This window comes from Macaca thibetana, chromosome 13 (genome assembly GCF_024542745.1).
Source record: "Macaca thibetana thibetana isolate TM-01 chromosome 13, ASM2454274v1, whole genome shotgun sequence".
In the NCBI taxonomy this organism is placed as follows: domain Eukaryota; kingdom Metazoa; phylum Chordata; class Mammalia; order Primates; family Cercopithecidae; genus Macaca; species Macaca thibetana.
In genome coordinates, this window is record NC_065590.1 from 6,375,272 (window position 1) to 6,400,102 (window position 24,831).

The 24,831-nt window shown below is 40.3% G+C and overlaps 1 protein-coding gene and 1 long non-coding RNA gene across 9 annotated transcripts in view; one reads left to right on the forward strand and one right to left on the reverse strand.

Moving 5' to 3' along the window:
• The window catches only part of LOC126933962 (uncharacterized), a 178,442-nt gene that overhangs the window by 79,736 nt on the left and 73,875 nt on the right, over positions 1–24,831 (reverse strand). The window lies entirely within an intron of this gene.
• Positions 9,777–24,831, forward strand: part of SLC9A2 (solute carrier family 9 member A2) — a 91,880-nt gene continuing 76,825 nt past the window's right edge. Inside the window, exon 1 of the mRNA XM_050754254.1 lies at positions 9,777–10,361. Within this exon, the coding sequence (XP_050610211.1) occupies positions 10,073–10,361 (289 nt within the window). The 5' untranslated portion in view covers positions 9,777–10,072. The remainder of the gene's footprint in view (positions 10,362–24,831) is intronic.

A 24,831-nucleotide genomic window follows, 5' to 3' on the forward strand; every position in this document is an offset into this window, starting at 1 on the left:
TGAATCCTCCTTTTTTTCCAGTTCATTCCTCCTAATACTCCGACTACATCATTACTTGCCTCCACCGAGCCAGCTGAAAGCCATCGATCCTAGCAGGGGATCTCTAACTCCTATCTCAACCGGGTCTGCTCTTCCTTCATACCTGGCATAAATTCCACGTTCCACCATATACCACTCCTTTGCAGAAGCACTCGCCCCTTCCTATATGCCTGATAAACCATAATGTAGGTTAAGTCTGATCTCTGCTCATTCCATGTTTACACCTGTGCAAGTGAATACAGGATGCAGAAAACACACAATTGAGCTAACTGGTCCCATTTTAAATTCATGGTTATTAACCTCAAGTGGGTCCTTAATTCTGTTAGGAGTCCAGAATTTATTTTCCTACATTTCCTCTTCTATTTTCTTTAATACACATTTTATATTTTCATCTTTCTCCTCAAAATTCCAATGTCTCTTTCTTCATCCTCACTGTTAATGGAATATTACAGCAATGACACCAGAAATTTACCAAGCTCTCCTTATCGCATCTGCTCACCACCTTGTACATGTACCCTCCCTTTGCCTGTTGCTGTGGCTAACTCACTCTCAGCCAAGCCTAATCCCTCAACGAGCATCTAGATACCACCCCTGTCATCTTAATAGAACAATGCTTCAGAGATTTCCTTTTTTCTCTTCTAAGTCATCCACGTTTGTATTCTCATTGGTTCATTTTCACCATTATGCAAATATGCTGTTATTTCTCTAACTTTTAAACATTTTCTTTTTTTCCTTTGAGGCAAGGTCTTGCTTTATCACCCAGACTGGAGTGCAGTGGTGCAATCTCGACTCGCTGCAACCTTCGCCTCCCAGGTTTAAGCAATCCTCCTGCCTCAGCCTCCTGAGTAGCTGGGATCACAGGCACGTGCCAACGTGCCACCATGCCCGGCTAATTTTTGTATTTTTAGTAGAAATGAGATTTTGTCATGTTGGCCATGCTGGTCTCAAATTCCTGACCTCAGGTGATCTACCTGCCTGGGCCTCCCAAAGTGCTGAGATTACAGCTGTGGGCCACCACGAAATTTTTTTCAAAGAATGAAAAAAATTTTCATTCTTTAGATGTGTGTTTCTCTCCAGCTAAAATTCTATTTGTTTCCTTCCCCATGCAGTACAATTCCTTGAACTAGATGTTGATCCTTGCTATTTCCAACTTCTCTCCTGCATAGCTTTCTTGAATCCACTCCTGTCAGGATATTACATCTACCACTCCACAAAAGTTGTTCTTCTCAAGGTCCCCAAACTTCAGTGATTTTAGATCAAAGGCCATGTGTTAGCCCTCATCTTACTTAACCCATCAGTGGCATTTCATACTGTTTTTTACTCTCATCTATAGAATACTCTTTTTGTTTGGCTTCCTGGACATAGCACTCATACGAATTTCTTCTTATTTTCTTAATGTCTCAATCTCTTCACAAGTTCTTAATCAGCTCCTTGGCCTCCAAATGTGGGTATGCCATATGGTTCAATCATTGGGCTCTTCTTTTCTCTTCCTACACTCACTTCATAGGTGATCTCAGTGCTAGCTATGGAACAGGTGGCCACGTAGCTGCTAAAGACCAGTACTTCCCTTCCTTTGTGTAGAATGGTTGCTTGGAAAAAAAAAAAAAAACTGCTCGGTCAGAGACTATATTTCCAAGTTCTTCTCACATCTAACTGTGACCACTAGTCTACTTCTTGTCAATGGTGTATGAACAGAAATGATCTGTACTCCCCAAACTTTCTTATGTGCATCATTTCTTTGTCCTCCATACCAGCAGAGTGAAGATGCCAATTGGCAAGCCTCTGTTAGCCTAGATTCCTGAATGACTTTGTGGAGCAGAACCCCTCCTACAAACCAACTCCTTTTCGCTATTGTGAATTGGACTTTAACTGAGTGAGAGATTTCTATTCATTTCAGTCACTAGGGCTTGGGACTTGAATTTCAGCTCCATCATTTAGGGGCTGAGTTTCTCTGTAATAGCACAGTATTTTCATAACTGTTAATAATACACCAATTGATTGGTTGATGATATATCCATTCTGATCCCCTAAACTCCAAACCTGAATATTCAACTGCCTTTGACATTTCCACTTAGAGGTCTGATAGATACCTTAAATTTACCATCTCCAGAATTCCTGACAAATATCTCCTTCACCTACCTCTTCCACAACCTTCCCTGTCTCTGTTAAAAGCAACTCCATTCTTCCAGTCCTCAGAGCAAAACGGCCTACGGTTAACTTAAAAGGTTCCTCTCTTTCTCTCACCCTCCAAAGCTGATCTTTTAGTAATAATCTCAGACCTACCTTCAAATATATATTCAGAATTCAAACATCTCTAGAATCTGACCACTTCTTATAACTCCTACTGTCACCAAATTGAGTCGAACTAGCATCATCTCTTGCCTGGATTATTCTAGAAGCCTCTACCTTCATCTCTGCTTTTCCCCTTGCTCCCTTAAAATCTATTCTCAATGCAAGAACTGAAGAAACCCTGTTAAAATAAAAGTCAGATAATCTCACTTGATTCTGCCCAGACCTTCCAAAGATTTCCCATCTTAGTGTAAATAATGATGTTCTTGCCAGGGCATCCAGGACCGTATATGCTAAGGCCTCTGTTCCTTCCCTAATTCCCAAAACCTTTGATATTTATTTCTCTTGTTGCTTCTCACATTCTAAACACTCTTGTAGCTATGTATGCATGGAGTAGAAGACAGGAAAGAGATTTGTGTTTTAGTATCAGTTTTCTCACTCAGACTGAATAGCTTTTGATAAGCTTTTTTTACTTTTCTTTTTTTTTTTTTTTTTGAGACGGAGTCTGGCTCTGTCGCCCAGGCTGGAGTGCAGTGGCGCAATCTTGGCTCACTGCAAGCTCCGCCTCCTGGGTTCACACCATTCTCCTGCCTCAGCCTCCCAAGTAGCTGGGACTACAGGCGCTCGCCGCCATGCCCGGCTAATTTTTTGCATTTTTAGTAAAGACGGGGTTTCACCGTGTTAGCCAGGATGGTCTCAATCTCCTGACCTCGTCATCCACCCACTTCGGCCTCCCAAAGTGCTGGAATTATAGGCGTGAGCCACCATGCCCGGACTCTTTACTTTTCTTAGTCCTATATTTCTTATTTCCTAAACTAGGGTACATAATATTGACGACATAAAATTGTTGTTTACTAGTAAGTAGAAAAATACGAGAACCTCTAAATTCACGGTAACATCATAATTATCATCGCTATCATCATCACCACCACCACCACCACCACCATCATGATCACCATCCTCTCCATCACCATCATCACCATCTTTATTACCATAATTGTATCTACCATCATTATTCCGTAGCATAGTGTTTAAGAGTGTAACTTCTGGGGTCAAATTGCCTATATTCAAGTCTTGACTAGCTGTGTGACCTTGGGCAAGTTACGTAATTTTTCTGTCTTTAGCTTCCTTATTTGTAAAATAGATACCCTAATGATATCTACAGTTTTAAGGTATTATAAATAATTAATGAGATGGTGGATACAGTGTTTGAAAAAGAGCCTGTCTCATTGTGTATACTCAGCAAATATTAGCCACTGCTAATATTGGGGCTCAAAAACTGATACCTCAAAATACAGTGCTTTGTACATGCTGAACCGAAGAAGAGGCCCCAAGTTCTCTCTGGCGTTCCTGTTCCCCACCATCTCCCCCTAAGTACAGGATAAAGTTGTTCTGTGAAGTTCCCTTATCTGCCTAAAGTCTGGACTTACCAAAGGAAAAAAAAATTACCTCTAGTTCCTTCTTTGAGTTTTCATTAACTGAACTTATCTTGCAGGAAGAGACTGAAGTCTGTCAACATACCTGGACAGACTTTTGTCACAAACCATTTTCTGCTCTATGGGCTCAACAGACGTTGCCCCAGAACATTGCATGCTCTTCAAGCCCATTTAATTCCTGTAAACATAATTTACTATCCCCCTAAAATCATCCACACTTCCCTATCTCCATTTCCCCTAAGAAATAGAGTATAATAGCATCGGTACCCCATTGGGATATTGGCCAGCCACTCTGATTCTCCCCATGCTCATGGCAGTAATAAATTTGTAAAACCTCTTCTCTTATTAATCTGCCTTATTATGAGTTGGTTTTTCTGCAAAACTGCTGAGGGTAAAGAGAAACTTACCTTAGCCCCAACAGTATTACTATATTTCTTCTGTCATGTTCTATAGTTCTTCAGGGCAAGATTTATGTGATCCATCTCTGTATCCCCTACATGAATGAATGCTTTGCACATAGTTGATTTTCAAAAAGCCAAAAAATACTTAATTTTTGGTTGTAGAAATAAAGAAATGAATGGATGGATGGATAGATGGATAAAAAACATAAGTAAACATAGGTAAGGCATAACGTAATACCCACTAAGTTTTAGGCTGATGTTGTCCCTTTTAGATATTTTCAAGCTTTAAGGCTGATAACAGAACAAGATGAGCTCAGGGACTGCATGGAGCATGGAGCTTCAGAGGTATACTCACTAGATTTCTTCCCCATAGAGAAATTACTAAGAAACCACAGAAACAGTCCTCTGTGAACAATCTGGACCTCATTCAGATTGGAAGCAGCTGATGAGATTTTCTGAGGTAAACTCTCGTTAGTTAAGATCTAAACAAACGTGTTTTTTAGAGTGAACTTTGGATAAATGGAAACTCGAAAAGCTTTGGGAAATTACTAAAGATCATAGAGCAGTGGAAAGTGGAGAACGGTGCTTCAGTGAAGACTGGCATTTTTTGAAGATAGGCATTTTTGACTCTGCTTTCTCTATTTCCAAGATTGGAAATGGTCAGATTTCTATTTCCAGTATTTTAGCAGTTACGTATGTTCTGGAATAGTAAACAAAATGTACATTTGCAAAGGTACTCCTTGTTTTCCACTTCTGTTTCTAGAAACATCTTTGCCATGATCCCTTGAAGCATTCTCATTTATTGGGTCCCCAAAGGTACAAAGAGGCTTAGTTGCAGGTACCTAGCAACTATATATACTCTACAAATATTTGTTGAATTGATGAGTGAGTGGCCTTATATGTAACAACAGGATTCTATTTAGAAGTTCCTATGGGAACTGTAAAAGTCATTTACTATCCCTCTAAAATCATCCATATTTCCGTATCTGTCTTCCCCCTAAGAAGCAGGGTATATAAGCATCAGTAACCAAGACAGACTTTAGTTTTTCTCCCTGCAAGGTAAGTTCAGTTTTTGCTTTCTGACTGCCTTGCATGTCAGAGTTCAGATGATACATGACAAAGTTGAAAGGACAGGGAGTCTCTCTTCCCACATGCAACATCACAGTATCTGGAGCAGGATGAGCCAGGATGTAGGCGTGTGTCCATTCTACACAGATGTTTTAAATTCGTATCTTAAATTTTTAAAACTTTTTATAAAGAAACATAAAATTACTTGTCCCAAGTCCCTTATTTTATGGAGGAAAACCAAAGCACTCAAAAATTTGGTGGTTGGATATCTGAAACTCTCTTAGCTTAAATATTTGAGGAGAATTCAATATTAAAAGTACCATTGTTAGCTGGGTGTGGTGGTGTGCCTGTAGTCCCAACTACTTAGGAGGCTGAGAAGGGAGGATCACTTGAGTCCAGGAGTTATTAGGAGTTTGAGGCCAGCCTGGGCAACACAGTGAGACTCCATCTCTACAAAACTAAACAACAAAAAAGTACCACTATTATTTATAAGCTTGAATTTGCAGAAAGTACCTTTTCATAAAGCAAAACATTTCTCTGCTGAAACAAATATATGTGGCCAAAAAGAAAGAGAGAAAAACATTAATTCTGTGGGCATCAGTAAAATGTTCACACCACTGCATGACTGCTCTCTGGGAAGAAGTTCTTAGATTTTTGCTGAGAAGTAAGTCTCTTAAAAAAAGAAAGTAGTTTAAACATTGAGAACTTTCAAATATAATAATAAAATAACCAAATCAACAATATTATGAGTGTCAACTTTTTATAGGCAAAGATTCTCAATTGATCTATTACCCAACTAATGGCTAGAGGTTGCACAATGTAGAATTTAAAGAAAGGGGAATATAAAATATGAATATTATAAAAATGTGCAAAGAATAGCATGACATATTAGTATCTAACTATTATTAGTAACTATTGCGATTGTTACACTGGTATCTGAGGATGGAGCCGTTCCCTGGTCTCTGTCTCTTGATTGAACATACATTGCTTCCGCATACTAGCTTCTAAGGGAGGTGCTAACCTCTGGCGCCGCACTGTGGTCCAGAAGAGCTACTGCCACTAATGAGCTGTTTCCTTCCTCTCTGTCAGCCTCCACTCTACATCTGAAAAAGACGGATAGCACATTAAGCCTTTTGGAGCTGTGAAGAATATGTTTGCTGGCATGCAGAGACCTCTGCCTGCTCCTTCATACAGAAGTTCCTGAGGTCTCAACATTCAACAACTCTTCAGTAAGCTCTAAGCTCTGTACGGCAAGAGACACAAAGTTAAACCTCAGTTCCTCCTGAAGTTTCCAGTGCAGGAGCAGGAGATTTAAGATCAGTCCTGGGTTAGGTCAGGATCCTAATCTCCTCTGCATAGCTCGTGTTTTTATATTTTAAGGTGCGTGTCCTCTTAAGCTAACTCTGTTTTATTTTACTAATTTCTTTCCCTTGGACCAGAAAGTATTCCAAAATTCTTTGTGATTCCTAGTGATGCCAGATCTAGTGTCTTGCTTGATGGCTGTATAATTCAGGAGTTATTCCTACTAAAGTACTCCATTAAATACAGTAATATTCTAACAGACCACTCTAGAGCAAAGTACAGACAAAAAAAAAGTACGTGTTTGCCTTAGAAGATTCATACATTCCTAGTAAATATTTCCATGCTATGTGAAAGTCAATCTCAAATCAGGTAACTATAATTTCTAAAAATATTTAGAAATTTTGTAATGTGATTAAATTCATATATCATTTGGATAGACGGGGGAAAAAAGACATGAGAGATCCCACAATGTGAACCAGGGATCACTGGAGGAAAACATTTCATGTGAAACTAGGAGAATTCATGTCCATCCTGCAACTGACCTAACTGTGAGAAAGGCCTGCAGTTCAGATCCCTAATGTGTGGGAGCTGTTCATTTCATCGTCATTTCATACATTTATTCGTCCAACACGTATTTAGCAGGTACTCACTGTCTCCAGGCACTATGCTAGGAGCTAAAGATAAAAGAATGAGTCAAACAGACCAATACCTTCACAGAGATTTTCAGTAGGAGAAAAGCAAAATGATTAAGTGCTGAAAAGTTATGGGAAATCAAAGGGCATAAAAGAGGACCCCCAATTAGTCCAGAAATTCAGCTACCAGGTAAGATGTCTAAAGGTCACGAAGAAACCACTAAAGGGTTTTAAATGTGTACCCACGTTTCGCTTCTTGCTTCAGTCATTCTATGGGTTGGTGTTACCACTTTCACGGCTGGGCTCCTAGTCAGAGGGCATTTTGAAGAAAGAGCCAGGCCAAGTCGCTCTCGGCATAGGGACATAATTTAACTCTTTTAAGATTTGCTTTAAGGGAAAGATGAAAAGTGTCTTTTTAAAACTAATTTATTTACTTACAAGAATAAATAAAAGGACTTTTTTTTTTTTCCCAAATGTAAAAAAGAAAAGTGGATAGCCTTTGACTTCAGTAGCATAGATGTGTAAAGTTAAATTGATACCACATAGGGTCTATGGGCAGTGAGGGCCCAGAAACAGATCTGTCATTCATTTACTTGTTCATGATGCACAATCATTCTTAAAAGTGTTGTGTGACAAACTCCTAGAAATTATTGTCTAAATGTGCCCTCTCCCTATTACTATGTCACTAAGTGTGTAGACCTGCCTGATTCACTTACTAAAACTGTATCCTGCGATAACTTTTTGGAACAATCCCTGAAATATTCTCCACTGCTTATTTTGCAGTAGCTGAGAATATAGCCTGCTGTTTATGGGCAACTAGTCATGGGGTAAAGGGTGAGATGAAACCAGTGTTAGCCTGGGTAGGCCTGGGCGTGAATTCCTTCTAGATACTTACTTAATGTGTGAACTTGATGAAGTCTATTTGTTTATTTTAAAACATTTTTACACTATATTTCTTCACTTATAAAATGGGTAAAAAATATCTGCCTCTTTGGATTTTTATGATTAACAGAAAAATGCAAGTAAAGTGCCTTGTATTGAGCTTCTCATGTAGAGATAGGTACTCAAAAATTTTAAAAAGCTCTTATTTGCTGCCTTTTCACGGGGGTATGTTAGGCACATACCTTTAATAAAAGTTTCCAGTGAAAGGAGAAGGGGAGGCTGAGTTTGGGATGCGCAGTGATTCTTTTTAAGATAATATCTTTAGTTTCAATTCTGTAGCACTTTTGAAAAACTGGTGCTTTGTGAAACAGCAAATGAAGTAGTGCTCTGTAACATCTCTCAGAATTCTTCTCTCTTTTTAGCCTGGACCCATTACTTTGAAGGTCCAAAGAGGACTGTTCCTTATTTTCTTCTATGCAGGTGGAGGATTTTTTTTTCTTGTACCCTCTGCTGACATCTCATTGATTTTCTATGTTAAAACTTAGAAGAAAAAAAAAACTGCTTTGAAGGTCGAACTGCCTGGTGTTTGTTTAATAGTAGAAGCCACGTGTTTTGACACATCAAAGATTAAGAAAAGAGGAGGATTTTTATTTCATAACTATCAAAGGGAAAACTTTGAGTTAATTGAATGGCAACTAGTCCCCTTTGTGCTCATTTCAGTTTCTGGCGATAAAGATGCTCGAACAGTGAGATCGCAACCAGTGAAGAAGGCTGCGCTCTGAAGGACAGGAAAGGTTGGCTCTGCATGAGAAAGCCCTTTCAGATCCAGAAGGAGAATCGCGCTTCCTTTCTTTTCCTAACCACAGCCTGTCCTGTAATTAGGGGAGCAAGTCAATCTCAGCGAGGCAAATCACTGGTTTTCCATGAAATAATTATATTTCTTATGCTCTTGGACATGTACACCTCTAAGCCTAAAAGCGGAGAAAGATGTTTTGGTTTTACGTGAGCTGGGGGAGGGAGAAGAAAAGTGGCAGCGACAGTGTAGCAAATGGGTGAAAGCAGCACAGTGTGGCAGAGGAGAGAACAGGATTCCGACTCCGTGGGGGCGTGGGAACACTGAGTTCCGCACAGGGAGCTCCCCTGCGCAGAGCACCTTGTGCGCGAGTTGATAAACTCTCGCAAAGGAAACAAAATTTGGCTTTCCTAAACTTTCTGTATGTTCAGAGAACCCCATGCCTTGTCTTGGCCTCCGCAGCGCCCGACTGGGGTGACAGCACCCCTCCTCCACCGGCCCGGGCTTCTCCTCCGGACCGCGAGCCTGTGGCGGCTCCCCGCGCGCCCAGCGCACCGGGTGTCCCCTTGCAGGAGCCTGCGGGGGCGGGGGAGGAGGGAAGGGCGCGACGCGTGGGTCGCGCCGGTCCCTTCACTGGATGGACGTCCGACGCTGCCTCCGGGGCGGAGACAGCTCCGGCCACCATGCGCCCGGTGGGGCGATTCCACCCACAGTTCGCCGGCTCTCGGGGTGGCGGGTCTTGGCGCGCGGTGCCTGCGCCAAGGGAGGGCAGCCATCGCCCCCGCGGTCACTGGGGCCCTGCGTACCCCGCGGGCTCGAGCAGGTGCGCGGTGTGCCGGCCGGGTCCCCTTGTCCTCCTGCCCCGCGGCTTGGGCGCTGCGCCCGCCCCGCCCCCGCCCGCGGGCCGCCCTGGGCAGGGCCTGCAGCTGCGGCTGGGGAGCAGCTCACGGGCATGGGCCGGCGGCCGGCGGCGGAGGGCGGCTGAGGGCTGCTGAGGGTCCGCGCAGTGGCCTCTTGTCGCCCTGCACGTGCCTTGCCAGGCAGTGCGCCTGCTCACAGCGAGGACCTAGCCCTCTGGTTGCAGAGACCCGGTCCCGCAGCAGCGGCGGGTGGCTCTCGCCGCCCTGCTCTGCACGGGGCAGGGCGGAGCGGGCTGCGCAGCCCGGGCGCGATGCGTTGAGCGCTCGGAGGGCCAACCGCCGCGCCTCTCGGCGGCAACCGGCGGCACCCATGGAACCACTGGGCAACTGGAGGAGCCTGCGGGCGCCACCGCCTTCGATGCTGTTGCTGCTGCTCCTGCAGGTGGCGGGGCCCGTGGGCGCCCTGGCGGAGACCTTGCTGAACGCGCCGAGGGCCATGGGCACCAGCTCCAGCCCGCCCAGCCCTGCGAGCGTGGTGGCTCCCGGAACGACGCTGTTCGAGGAGAGCCGGCTGCCTGTGTTTACCCTGGATTACCCCCACGTGCAGATCCCCTTCGAGATCACTCTGTGGATCCTGCTGGCCTCCCTGGCCAAGATTGGTGAGCGAGCTAGACTCGTGGGGAATGGGAGGGGGCGATCTCGGGGGGACACCTGGAGGGTGACTGGGTCAGCCAGCTGACCTCTGGTCACTCAAGATAGTGACCGCCTCATCTTGAGTCAGGGCAGGGGCCACAGATGGAGCAGCTTCTTCTGGTTGAAAAGGACTCTAGGAAGAGCAGTTTCGCGTTTTGGTTCTTAAGTGAACGTTGGCCTTGAAATGGCCCCAAAGTGTGAGTTCTACAAACTTAGCGATTGCTGCTCACTTCTGCCGCACGGAACGCCAAGTTTGTCAGCCCTCTGCTTAAGTTGAGTGAGACCTGTTTATTGAAGTGTACCAGTCTCACCTGCAGGGAGAGAGGTGCAGATGAAACCCGGAGCTATTCATAATGTGGTTAAAACCCTGGATGCTACAGGAGAGAGGCGCCTTGGCAGTGACACAGTCCCTGCTGTGCGCCTGACTAATGAGTTGCATGGAAGGGGACCAGGGACACCTGAGTGCTTGCAGCTGCAATAGAAACGCCCTGTCTCCTCCCTCTATTGGGTTGAGGCTGTCACTCTCCAGGAAGCTTTTGCTTCAAGGGTGGCTGAGGCCAGTGAGGTGAGATGCATATTTAAAAATAATTAATTCTGGGCCCAGGACAATGGCCCAGCCTGTAATCCCAGCATATTGGGAGGCCCAAACGTGAGGATCCCTTGAGGCCAGGAGTTCAAGATCAACATGGGCAACATGGCAAGACCCCACAATACAAAAATAAAAAATCGGCCGGGCGCGGTGGCTAACGCCTGTAATCCCAGCACTTTGGGAGGCTGAGGCGGGTGGATCATGAGGTCAGAAGTTCAAGACCAGACTGGTCAACATGGTGAAACTCTGTTTCTAGTACAAATACAAAAAGATTAGCCAGGTGGCGGGCGCCTGTATTCCCAGCTAGTAGGGAGGCTGAGGGAGGGATTGCTTGAACCCAGGAGGCAGAGGTTGCAGTGAGCCGAGATTGCCACTGCACTCCAGCCTGGGTGACAAAGCGAGACTCTGTCTCAAAAATAAATAAATAAATAAAAAGTAGCCTGGAGTTGTGGTGCACGTGTGTATTCCCAGTTACTTGGAGGCTGAGGCAGGAGCCTGAGGGAGGAGGATCGCTTAAACTCAGGAGGTTGCGGTTGCAGTGAGCCATGAATGACACCACTGCACTCCAGCCTGGGCCGCAGAGAGATACCTTGTCTCAGGAAAAACAAAGCAAAACAAAAAAACTACCCACTTTCACACTACCTTTAACTCTCATTTTGAAAGCAGAAACCTCAGAATATATTATCTCATCTTCATTACCCATGCCCCAGAAACTTTTATGTTATGAGCATGGTGCTTTATATTATTTTTACTTTATATTTTAAAGACTTTATAAAAATCCTGAAATATATTAACTACTGTTATAATGAATCAAATAAGTTATTAGGTCCAAAGAATGTAGGCATTACATATGTTTTATGTCTTTACCCTGTGAGATGAGGCAAATTTCCATAAAGAATGAAAAGACACGTTGTCTGCCATCCTCAGGGAGCTTATTGATGAGTAGAGAGAGGTGTACACACTATGTGATTATTGCCCAGGACACTGCTAAATAGGGTGACAAACTCAGAAAAGATAGTATGCCATTGCAGGGAAGCAGAGAGCACTTCCTCGTGCAGATAAAACTTTTAAACTGGATTTTCCAGGATGACCAGGATCTGGTCAGTTAGAGAGAAAAGGGAGCAACATTCCAGAGAGGAATGAACAAAGACATAAATTGGGAGGGGAGTGCAAAACAGGTAGAAGGGATGCTTTACAGGAGGGTGGAAGTTGTGGTAGGTAAACCGGAAGCAAATCTTCATGCCAGATAAGATTAATTAGATTCTATTAGTGGTGACTAAGAGAAACACATATTATTTAATGACTCTGAAGTCTGTAATTGACTGGCTTTGACATGGTTCTACTAGTTGAGTGTCTTAATTCCACTGATAAATGGTATAAGGGAAGGGGACTTCCCCATCTATCAACCAGATAGGCACATTTGTGTAAATTCATTGCCTCTAATAATAAACTCAGATGCCACAAGCCCGCCCTGTAGGGAGTGGCAATATTAATACTCCCACTAGTTGAGGTGGAAACTCTGAGTGAGTTTGCACCCAGAAGCACACAAAGTGGCGAGCCAAAATGAATGACCTGTTCCCTGTCACTCCCTCTGAGCCTCAAGGCTCCATCACTGGAGGCCTGCTTCTGTGCCTGTTTCCATTACAGCTTCTCTGTTGCCGTTTCTATTCCAACTCTCCCCTTTGTTCATCACTTCTGATTGTTTTAATCAGATTAATGACAATAATGACAGCCGCTAGGAGGCACTTAAGGGCATTATCTCTAATTTTTACAGTCACTATGCCAGGTAGGTGTTGATTTCCTGGTTTCATATAGGAGAAAATGAAAAAATGGGGAGATTAACTTGGTGGTGGGTGGTGAGCCAGAATTCCAGCCAGGTCTGTCTCATTTCTCATCTTTGTGCATTTCCAGAAGGCATGTTCCTTTGTGAGGATTAAATGAGAATGAATGTGTAACACCTTTAGAATAAAACTGGGCACACTGTAAGTACTCCATCACTTCATCCATACTGTCATCATTAGTAGCAGTGAGGACAGTGGTGTAGTCAGAGTAGCAGTAGTAACTGTACAGTTTCTGGCACTACAGAACCTTTTCCACTATTCACTGTCCTGGGCTGCCTCCTGTCTCTCTTTACTTCTGTTTTGGCCTCAGCCTTCTCCAAGTGTTCTTATTCTGTGGGCTGCCTTTCTGCACTTATTCTCTTGCTGTCCTGTTCCATTCATTTGACTGGACCAGCTCACTCTCACTGTGTGATATTTTGTTAAAGGCATTCATGGTTGCTTGTGAAACAGGTGCATTTGTCTCTCCACTAGCATCTTCTTAGCCCAGATGTGTTTATATTCCCTGGGACCCCTCTGTTCTACTTGCCAGTTTCTGCTTTCCCCTGCATCATGCTTTGCTATGGAAATCATCACATATTGCACCTCCTGTTCTCCCCCAAATTTGGAACGTCTCTGGCTACTACTTTATCTTTCCTTTCTGCATCTGAGTGTCACAGAGATGATAATTTCCACCCAGAGAGGGGTCTGAACAGCCAAATGGAGACTGCCACGGGTAGAGTGAAGGGTATATTTCTCAGGACAGAAGGTGGAGTTTTAGAGTCCAAAATGCTGGTGCCTGGGGTATTTACTCTAGATTCTTCTGCACAGAGCCCAGCCTTGTCCTGCAGCTTCCCCTGTGTTCCTAGAGGAGCCAGGAAATGCCCAGAAATCCCCACCCCTCCTCTTGCTCCCAGGGTCCTGAACTTTCTGTTTGGTTTTAAGCAGGATGGTCTTGGTGCTGTGGGACACTTTTGTACCCCACTAAACAGTCATCTAGTCATTTATCTTTCAACTTTTGCTCTGAAAAAGCCGTTTTGGGGTGGCTTATATGACTTAAGTTGCTCATATGAAGTGAATGAAGAGGAATTGCGGTGTGCAGGTGGTTGTGAAACTGTGGGATAATGCAAATGCTAACCCCTGCAAAATGCCATGGTTTCTATTTAGGGCACTTTTATGCCATTTGTGTAGTGTACCTAACCTTACCTGCCTCAGAGAACATGGAGAAGCATTGCTAGTGAAGAATCTAAACATGGTTAAATTAACAGGTTGTCCAAATTGGAAGCTCCAAATAACATTTGCAGGGTATTTAAATAATGCCTGATGGTGAATTCAGAATAGTTTTCTAATATAATATATATTATATTATATATTATAAGCCAATATAATCTTAGAAATATTACAATCAGAAGTGAGAAAATCCATTTTTGGCAAAGTAATGAATGATTCAGCTTAACTCTTAATTGTTACACTTCATTATCATTATCAGTTACACTTCATTATCATCACTTCATTATCAAAATCAACATCCTAATTACTTGGTCCAGAAAAAGTAGTTTTGTAATTATAACATTTACCAAAACAATGATAATGATGATAAAGATGATGATGAGTATATGCTTATGAAGTAGGTTAAAATATTTTTTTTAAAGCACAGCAAATTTAGTATACCTCGGAAAAGCTTTAAAAGTTTTGTCAAGAAATGTTTCCTCATTCGATTTTTACTTAGGTCCTCGCACATGTGAATTCACATTATTCTTTCACTTTGAATATTTATATTTTGAGCAACTGTTGATTATTTTTACAGTTATAAATACACACTTTGCTTGATAAATCTTGTACAGAGGGATGGGGTTCTACAGCCTGGAATAATGGGTAGCCAAAGAATTAAGATACAATTTTCTGGTGTGTTTTAAGATTGCCTCCTCTGATTTCTTTGCCTGTGAAATGGCCGAGTGGGGTTTTTGCTAATTTGGGAGAACTTGGACATGGACTGTATTTCTTCTCAAGGTTTAAGGACAAAGCACTGATTACCTTGCTGTCTAAAGTAACAGAGCCTCCTTCTTTGTCCTGGGGTTCCCCTAACATACCTTCCCATATCTTGAGGTCTTGTGAGGCTGGCCTATTTCCATCTCCTTTCAAGTGTCACTGGTCACTCTGCTCTTTTTTATTTTCTCTGCCCCTTAGTTGGAGTAGGATGCAGAATTTTCCACCTCTCTCCATCCTGCTGAATTATATTCTCATAATTTTAAGGGAAAGATAGCAGTTTGGCTCATGAAGACGTCTCCTCTGGGATCCAGGCTATGCTAAAATTGATATCTGAAACCTAAGAGTTTCATATCTGTCTGAATTACAGAGACTTTGATCTCTGAAAAAAACTTATCCTTGCACTTAGCCTGTTTTTCTTTGTCCTCTGGTTTTCCTGAGGCATATTCATCAACTGGATGGTCGGTGGATGGAGCTCAGGGTCTTCACCTGCTATCTGAACCACATCTCACTTTGAATACACTTCTAAATTCAGGAGTTTCTGGTGGCAGGTATTGGTTCCTAGTAAAGTTAAAAGGAGAGCACTGATTCCTTTCCTTCTCAAAGCCTCCATCTTCTCCCAGTGGGCTGCTCACACATTTTCTGTTCTCTGTCTGAAGGAGGACTTCAACAGCTTTCTCATCTTCTTTCTGAAAACCAATTTGAGTGTCTTCTAGAATTTCGCCACTATACCTTACCTCTGAAGTAGTTTGGTACCCTTTAAAATAATAGATATTTTTATCATCAAATGAAAGTGTTACATTATACCCACTTTAACAATGATAACAATACTCAGCTTTATTTGTTACAGAATTATTTCACCTAGATTGAAGCCCTAAGAAGTATACAATGAACTATTGGCATAAACTGTTTGTTCTGGCTGGGTATGGTAGCTAACAATTGTGATCTCAGCACTTTGGGGGGCTGACGTAGGAGGATCACTTGGGGCCAGAAGTTTGAGACCAGCCTGGGCAACATAGTGAGACCCAATCTCTTCAAAACGTTAACAACAACAACAACAACAACAACAACAACAACAGAAAGCCAGGTTTGGAGGCCTGTGCCTTTAGTCCCAGCGACTCAGGAGATAGGCAGGAGGATCACTTGAGCTCAGGAGTTCAAGATTACAGTGACCTGTGATGACGCCCCTGCACTCCAGTGTGGGTGGGCAACAGACAGATGGAGACCCGCTCTCTTAGAAACAAAAAACTAAACTGTTCCTTGGATGGTATAAAAACTCACTTGTAAAACAAAGTGAATTGATGGTTTTGGTATATGGATAGATTTTAATTAGTTGAGTCCATTGCTTTAATGTTTATAGTTTTTTTTGGTTTATCTGTGTCTTCTGGGATCAATTTTGGTCATCTGTATTTTTTATAAAATTATTATTTTGAGTTTTTAAAAATTTGTTGGAAGTTGTTTTATGATTTAAAAGATCTCCACTTTATATGCATATATGTTCTCCTTTCTGTTTCGAATATTGTTATGTTTTTCTTTTTTTCACCTCGATCAGGTATGCAGGAGTTTGTCTATTTGATACTTTATCAAAGAATTAGCTTTTGGTTAGCTTCTAAGTTATCTGCTTCTACTCTTACATTTATGATTTACTTACTTCAGCTTCCTTTGGGTTTCTTTATTTAATTAATCATTGAATTGAAAGCTTAACCCATTAATTGTTTAGTTTACTTATGTTCTATTAATATTGTTAATTCACACCTTACAAGAGTAAGAAACACCAATATTTAAAAACATAATTAATATTATTTTCAATAGCTTCTCTGGTAGGTATTTTTATGAATCCCTGAGCTCCAAAACTGACAGCAGTTATGCTAAAATGACATCAGTCTTATTAACATGAACAAAATTACTTCATTAGCTTACTTACTTATTGAAACTCCTAATAAGCCAATTCTCTAATCAATTTATCCAAAATATGGATATTTGCTTGTCTTCATTAAATTCGAATCTATGATATACTGCATACTTAAGACTCTGTCACAAACTAAACGTATTCATCATACTAAAAGTTTATGTAAATCCATCTTTGATACAAGTAATACCAATAAAGATAATGGTAAAGACAAAAGATTTAAGGGAAATTATGCAAATGACTTATCAGTTTCTGAATAAATTGCATGATCGCTTTACCGCTGTTAAGTAGGAAACCATGGGTGTTCTGAAAGGATTACTTAACACGGCCTACCAATGATAAAACTGGAATGGTGACTGCTTTTGATGGATCTCATCTCAGGATGCTCAGAGTCTACAAAATCAGTTTGATTTTCATGGAGCCAAAGGAATGCTTCATGAACTAAAATAGGATTAGTCAATGAAACTCTTCTTAAAGATGAATTCTCATGATCCAAATGGGTAAATTTTGGAAGAATGGAAATATATGTTATTTAAGTCTAGAAATATTCCCCTTTTTCCTACTTTAGTTGCATTGCATAGTTTTGATATGCACGGTTTTCGCTGTCACTCAGCTCTCAGTATTTTTAAACCCCCTTGTGATATTTAATGCTAACTCAATAATTAGTCAGAATTTTACTTCTCAGTTAATAAACTTATGGAGATTTGGGGTTTTTTTGTTGTCGTTGTCAGTTTTAGAGATAGATTCTCACTGTGTTGCCTTGGCTGCTCTCAAACTACTTAGCTCAAATGATTCTCCTGCTTAAGCCTCCTAAGTAGCTGTAACTATAGGCATGCACCACCATGCCCAGTTGTTTTTTATTTTATTTTGGCTAGATAGGTATAATGCTGATTTTTAGTGTTGATTGTGATATCCTTTATGGCTTATTTTATGGACATTTTAAAACTATATTTTCCACTTAACGCTTGAAAAAGAATGTGTATTCTCTATTTATTGTGTACAGGATTTTATATACTTAGATGTATACATATACAGACACACAGAGACTAGATCAAATTTCTAATTACGGTGTTAAAATCTTCAATAGCATTACCAGTTTTTTAGCTACTTTATCAGTTCCTGGGGTACATTAAAGTCACTTCTAAGATTGTGATGTCAATTACTTTTTGTAATTGTTGCAATTTTTGCTTTGTTTTGATGCTATGTTATTATATATTCATTCAATATTGTTACATCTTCAGAGTGAGTTCTTCCTTTAATTATTAAGTTTTTAACTTCCTTATTTCCAGTACTTGTGGCTCAAAGTGTATTTTTTTCATATAAAACTATTACCATTTAAAAGAAAACTTGATTTTGCACATGTACTTTTTTCCATATCTGTTTTCTATAACTATTTCCAGATTTATATTTTTATACCTATGCTATCAAATGAGTTGTGTCATTTTCATTTGGATAGGTATCATTAAACCACATAGATCTGGATTTTGCATCTTTAATTTCACACTTTAAAACACCATAGTTTAAAAAGAGAAATGTAATTGCACTTATTGTGAATAATGATATATTTTGACTTATTTTGCTCTCTGTTTACTATGCTTTTACTTGGTGTCCTAATCTTTCTTTCTTGCCATATTTTGGCTTGGTTGATTTCTCTTTCTTACTTGTTTTTTATACATAATTATATATTCTATTTCTGTTCTTTTTAAGGTTACTTTACAGTTTTGTGTGATTATCTGATTTAACAGGAGACAACCAGACTACCATGGCTCACATCTCAGATACATTTTCCTACCTATTTTGTGGTTATGTGATTTTTACTACATAACTTAAACTCTCAGGGCTCAGTAGTCCTGGTGGTAAAGTGGTGACAAAAAACATAGCAATGTCATAGGCTGTTGTGTAAAGTAAATTAGCTAACACACATAAAGTGTTAAAATAATTTCATGGAACATAATGGTATCAGATAGGTTCCTAGAACACAAAAGTATTTGCTATTTTTATTATCTTCTTCCTAATACTTGAACTTAAATAAATCCTAACTGCGTGTTTGAGAATCATAATATTTTGTCATAATTCATATTTGGACTGTATTTAACTTCCTCCAAATTAGTTTTTGCTTTGTATAAGAAATAGTTACATAGATTTGTAAACATGTTTTCCAGTTTTTCTTCATTGTTACTTTTTATCTCTTTCTGCCTTCCGGGTTCTTTTTTGTTTGTTTTTGTTTTTACTGATGTATATTCTTTAGTGGATACTTCAGGGAAGGCTTTAGTCTTGCATGGAAACATCTTTATTTTTATTATACTCTTAAATGGTAACATAACTGAGTGTAGGGTTTGGTGTTATTTATCACTCAGAATATATTACTTCAATACTTTTTGTCCTCTTTTGTTGGTAAGTAGAATTATGTTGTTACACTGCCTTTTGATATTAATTTGACTTATGTCTCTGGTTTTAAGTTTTTAAGTTGTTTTTGATATTCTGCTATTTTCTTAACGTGTCAAAGTATAGATTTACTTTATTTTTCTTGCTCAGAACTTGTTATACTTCCATGCTTCTTAACAGCTGTTTCATGTTTTTCGTCTCTTCATTGCTGTGGTATTTCTTGGAGATTTTATCTTATCTTTTTTCCAGCTTACCATATTTTACTCTCAGTGCATTTCTAATCTGTGGTTAACCTACTCATTGGATTTTTAGTTTTAATTATATTTTCATTTAAGTTGTGTGGGCCCTTTTTCAAGTCTATCTGTGTTTTGTTCATGCTGTTGCATTACATAAGTATAGTAATTATTGGTTTTATTCCTCTTTTATTCCTTTAAACTACATTCATTTTATAATCTCTTTTGGATTGTTCTGTTATTTATAATACTTGGGGTGCTAATTCTTATATTTATCCATTTACTGACTTTCTCTTTTCAATATTTATTTCCTTATGTAGATTGTAGTTTTAATTATGAGCTTAACTTCAGCAGGGGATGTTTATTTGGTAAACGTCTGTTTTCTTTAAGTTGTAAAATGTTCTTACAAAATGGTTTGGAGTGTGCTTCTTGCTGGGACCTAGGGTTTTAATGATTTGCTTTTACTATTCATTTCTTAGCTTGGCTTTACTACGTGATTCAAGTACTATAGATATAGACTTAATACCTATATGTGGTTTAGACCTGGAATTTTATACTTCATGGGTGAATTTCCCCTGGCTCAAAGCCATAAGGAATTCAAGCATTTCTTTTCCTTCCTTTTTTCCTTGGCTAAAAGCATCTTTTCTTTTTCTAGTATTTATTTATTTAGGACAATGTAGCTCTTGGAAATTCAGGAATTTCTTCCGGAGCCCTTTCTTTAGTGGTCTGAGGTCAAATTTCTCGTCCTCATGTAGGTGTTAAAATGCCAGATCCTAGCACATAGGTCACGCTTCTATGTCAGGAATTCCCCTGGTTCACTGTGACTTCAAATCCTACTGGCATATCTCATTTTGATTTTCTTCTTCTTTTTTGCCTCCTAGACCTTTTCCTCTGTTTTGAACTCGGCTAGATATTAATATCTTATGTAGTGGTATGAGGAGACACCATTTGTGTCCATATTGTTGGATATCTCTGTGACATTTTACACAGTACGTTTTAAGGACACACTTTCTATAGAAGGTTTAATTCTCATGGTTATGATATCATAATGGCTTCTCTTTAATGTAAGGTAAAAATAATGTGTGCTTTCCTAGTTTTCAATCTGAAGGATATGGGGGTGTGACTGTACCGCTTCTGTTTTATTTTGTGTATTTTCATGCTTGTGTAGAAGAGGAATAGCTTAGCAGTTGATGGAAGTGTTTGACCTAAGTTTTGGGAAGGACATTCCCGGATTAGAAGTAGGAATACCCTGTTGTAATTCCACTTCTGCCATTAACTTGATCTTATGACCCTGACAAGTATTCATCTACTTGGTTCTTCCATTGGGAGATATATACATACATATATATGCACACACACACGCACATATATATATATACACACACACATATATATATACACACACTTACCCTATCTGTTTAAGACTGTCTGCAGGGGAGGACATCATTTCATCATTTATAACAAAGCTGTTACTTTTATAGCAAAGGAGACTTAATCCAAGAGAAGCATGCGTTTATTATATTAATATTATATTAAAGTGATGTGTAGACATGGGCGTATTGTCATTTTAAATGATACAAGCGCAATTATAGGTTATTCTCTCGCAATTACATCTTTTAAATGTGTGAGTCATAATTGATGTGCTTCCTGCAACCGTCCTGTGCATTGTTTATCACTGTACATGGGTTTTCTCGTCTTGATTTGTCAAATTCATTCCTTGTTTGAAGACGACTTGTATTCCTCTTTCTCTCTAATAATTCCAGTGGGTAGGGCAGGGAAATTCCACCAAAAGATCTCTGTTATGACTGTGACAAGCATACTTTCCAGGTGAGTTTCACGTTATTAGTTTGTGTTGGTATACAAAGGCTCACAGGGGAAAGACAGAAAAGAAAAATCAAATTCACAATACATTTAGAAATTTCACCTAAAAATGAATCAGATTACACCTGCCTGCTCTATCTGGGAAGCACTCTAAAGAAGTATAAAGGTTTTGCTATCCATAGAAAGTTGTTTAGAAAATCACAGGGCAGTGAAACAACTCCATAGCCATACGTCTGTGACTCTGCCTCTGGTTGCTTCTCCCAATTCCTGGGCCTGTTTCCTGGAGACCCACTGGCCAGGAAACCTGAGCAGTGTAATGCAACCAGTGGCGCATTTTCTTGTAGCACAGAAGGGAGGAGATGGGTGAGACTCGGTCATCCCTCTGTCACAGTTTCTTTAATAAAATAATAATAGCCAACAAGGACAGAATATTATTCTCTGCCAGGTATTTGAGCCAAGCGCTTTATATTCTTTGTCTTATTTAATCTTCATGGTAATTCTGAGAGGTAGGCACCATTATTATTCCTTGTTTTAAAAAATAGATGAGGATAAGAGTTTAGGGAGCTTAGGTAACTTGTCCAAGGTGTCAGCTATCAAGTGGCAGAGGTGGGGCCACAGCTAGTTGTTCATCACTTGGGTGTGTCTCACCCGGCCCCCATTTCTCATGGGAAATAATATTAAAGTACCACACTTCAGGTGTGGTCTCCAGCGCACTTTACCCATTCTTAACCTGGAGCCAGAGGCCTGCATTTGAGGCTCATGCTTGACCCATAGGCCTTGTTATGACGGTCTCAGATTGCCATTGTAAAATCATGCAATAATAATAGCACCCGGCCTCCTTCGTGTGATTCTGTGAGGACGAATCGAAGTAATACATGGAAAAAGTACATTGCAACCCAAAAGTTAGGAGTAGTATGACCTCACAACAACTCTAAACTGGGCAGGACACAAAGAGCTAAGGAAAAGGTAAGGTAGCGGAACTCAGTAGTACCAGAGCCGGACCATGAGTCTAGAACTTCAGAATCTTGGCCTGGTCTTTTCCATCATCCATGACACACAGAATACAGAATTTTAATGCTTTTGAGATCTATATTTAACATGTTAAGTATTCATAGGTTAAGAAGAGGTTCAACCCATATAACTTAAGCTGTCATATTAGATTTTAATAAGTTCAACTTCAACAGAGTTATAGGAGAAAAGATGTTAAATATGTTTCGTTGTTGCACACACATACACAGGTATTACACATGTGAACAGGCACACATAGAAACACATGTACAGATAAATGACATTCATTAGAATGCATGCTCAATGAGGGAAAGGACTTTGTGTTTGACTCATTGTCTGGAACAAGGCCTGGTACATAGTACAAACTCAATAAATAATCACTGAGTAAATGAGTAATTCAATAACATTTGGAGAAACTCTTTTTTTCACCACACTTTAATGATATAATTAAAGTTACCACACTCCCTGGTTGTCCATGATATTTCTGGTTTACATTTGTTACAAATGACCTGTCACATACATTATTATTGTGTCACTTCACTCTCAAATATCCTCACGTGGATGGTAATTGATTTGATCACTCTACCATAGTGCATATACTATTATTGGATATACTTTTAATGGCAATTTAAGCTCTGCGGTCCAAAATCCCAGCCCTGCTACTTACTAGCTGTGGATCTGGGTGAGTCAATTACCTTCTCTAACCTCTGTTATTTCATCAGTAAAATGAGCTCACAGTAGTAGCTTCTTCATTAGGGTGTTGTGAGGATAGAGTTAACACATTTACAACGCGTGCTACTTTATAGACCTCGGAAATGTGGATAGCCTTGAAGGAGAACAGATTTCTTCTTTCTTCCCCAATGTATAATAGCATTATACCATGAAAATCTGTTTTGTCCATTTGCTCCACAGCAAGTTGTTAGATGTCCTGATCTTCTGCCGTTGTTGTTATGAAAAGGTTTCTTTCTAAATCATACATATGTCAGCCTCTGAAATATGTGACATAAGCTTAAAAAATCATTTCTTTCTGCTTTTGCTAAGTTAGTGTGCAAAAGAAAAGAAAGGCAATGCACACCTTTTTTTAAAATTTTTTATTATTATTATTTTTTTTTATCCCAGGTTCTTGTCTTGGAAAATGAAAGGTGAGCAGTCAGGCATAATTGGTGGAGGGCTAGGTGAAAGACTAGGCATGGAGGGCTCACAGTCAGCTGAGACTCCCTATAGGAGCAGACTCTCTTGTTGACCCTCCTCCGGACACTTCCTGGAAAGCCCAGAGCTTCTGGGTCTCTTCTGTGTCATTAGGGTCCACAGATGCATCAGCTCACACACTTGTGGTAAGCACGTTGTTCAGCAGTTGCTTTCCTAGGCCTTTTGTGCTTTTTGTACAAATAGTGTTTCTTTGAGAATCTAGATTGGAAAGAATGTTAAAGCAAAGTGCTGCCTAAAGTAATTATTGCTATTTTAGAAATGTCAACCCGTGCTTTTCATCACCAGTATTCTAAGGCAGAAGCATGCATCGGCTGACTGTACATTTTCTCTTACAGAACGCTGGAATGGTGAGGAGAAACGATACTGAAAAATTGCAGCTTCCTCTTTTCTATCTGATTGAAAGTCTTGGTGTTCAAGGTTGGGAAGGATACGTTGTTAGTGTCAACACGCCTGGTCTGCTTACTTAGGAGAACGGCAGCATTCTTTGTGTGTTCGCTGGTAAAGTTTCTGGATGAGTATGGAAGATGCTGACTCCGGCTCGAGGAGCTTTAAAGGGAAATAAGAATACATGCATGCTTGTGTGCAATAGCTCTGGCCCCAGTTTCTCTGGATCCTGTTGCCCAGGTTTGCTTTCTTCTAAGCTGTCTAGCACTCTCTGACATCTGATTATTTATGTGTGAGTTGGCTGTTCACTCGCTGTTCATCCCTCCTCAAGAGAGGTTCCAAGGGCATGGGTGTCTTTTTACAAATGTTGCCCCTTACAATGTATACAGTTAAAACCAAGTAACACTGTTTTATATTTTCAATCATTTCACAACTGGAATTTGTCATCTGCTTTGAACCTCACAAGAGTCTGTATTTTATTTTGTTTTGTGTCACAACTGACATTCATTCATTCATTCATGTGCTCACATTCTAAGCACCACACGTGAGAGGTGATGGTTAGCTAAAGGGATTTGGTTGATAAGATAGCTAATCTGTTTACTTAATGGTTGGCTCCATCTGCAGTGGGTTTCTTCCTTCCTTCCTTCCTTCCTTCCTTCCTTCCTTCCTTCCTTCCTTCCTTCCTTCCTTCCTTTCTTTCTTTTATCTTTGTCTTTTTCTTTGGTCTTATTTCAATTTTCTGTTTTGAAGCCACTAAAACCAGGGAGCTGTTACTGTTCCTAAATCTTGTAACAAATGAGGATAATTGGCAAGACTCTAGTCCTCTGTTTGCCCACTGAATGTGTTAGTAGGTTTGACCATTATTTTAATGAACGTAATAATTATGATGACTGTAGAACTCTATGGAACTGTGAATCTCCAAGAATCCTTAAAATACGCATCCCAAAACTCACTGAAACCCCTTTGATTTTTGCAACCATAAGCAAATGGGAAGACACCTGGATGTACAAAGACCACTAACTTGGTAACAGAAGTCAGGGAGGAGGGAAAGGGAATGAAAGGGATAGGATTCTAGCAAGCTTGGAAAATACAGTC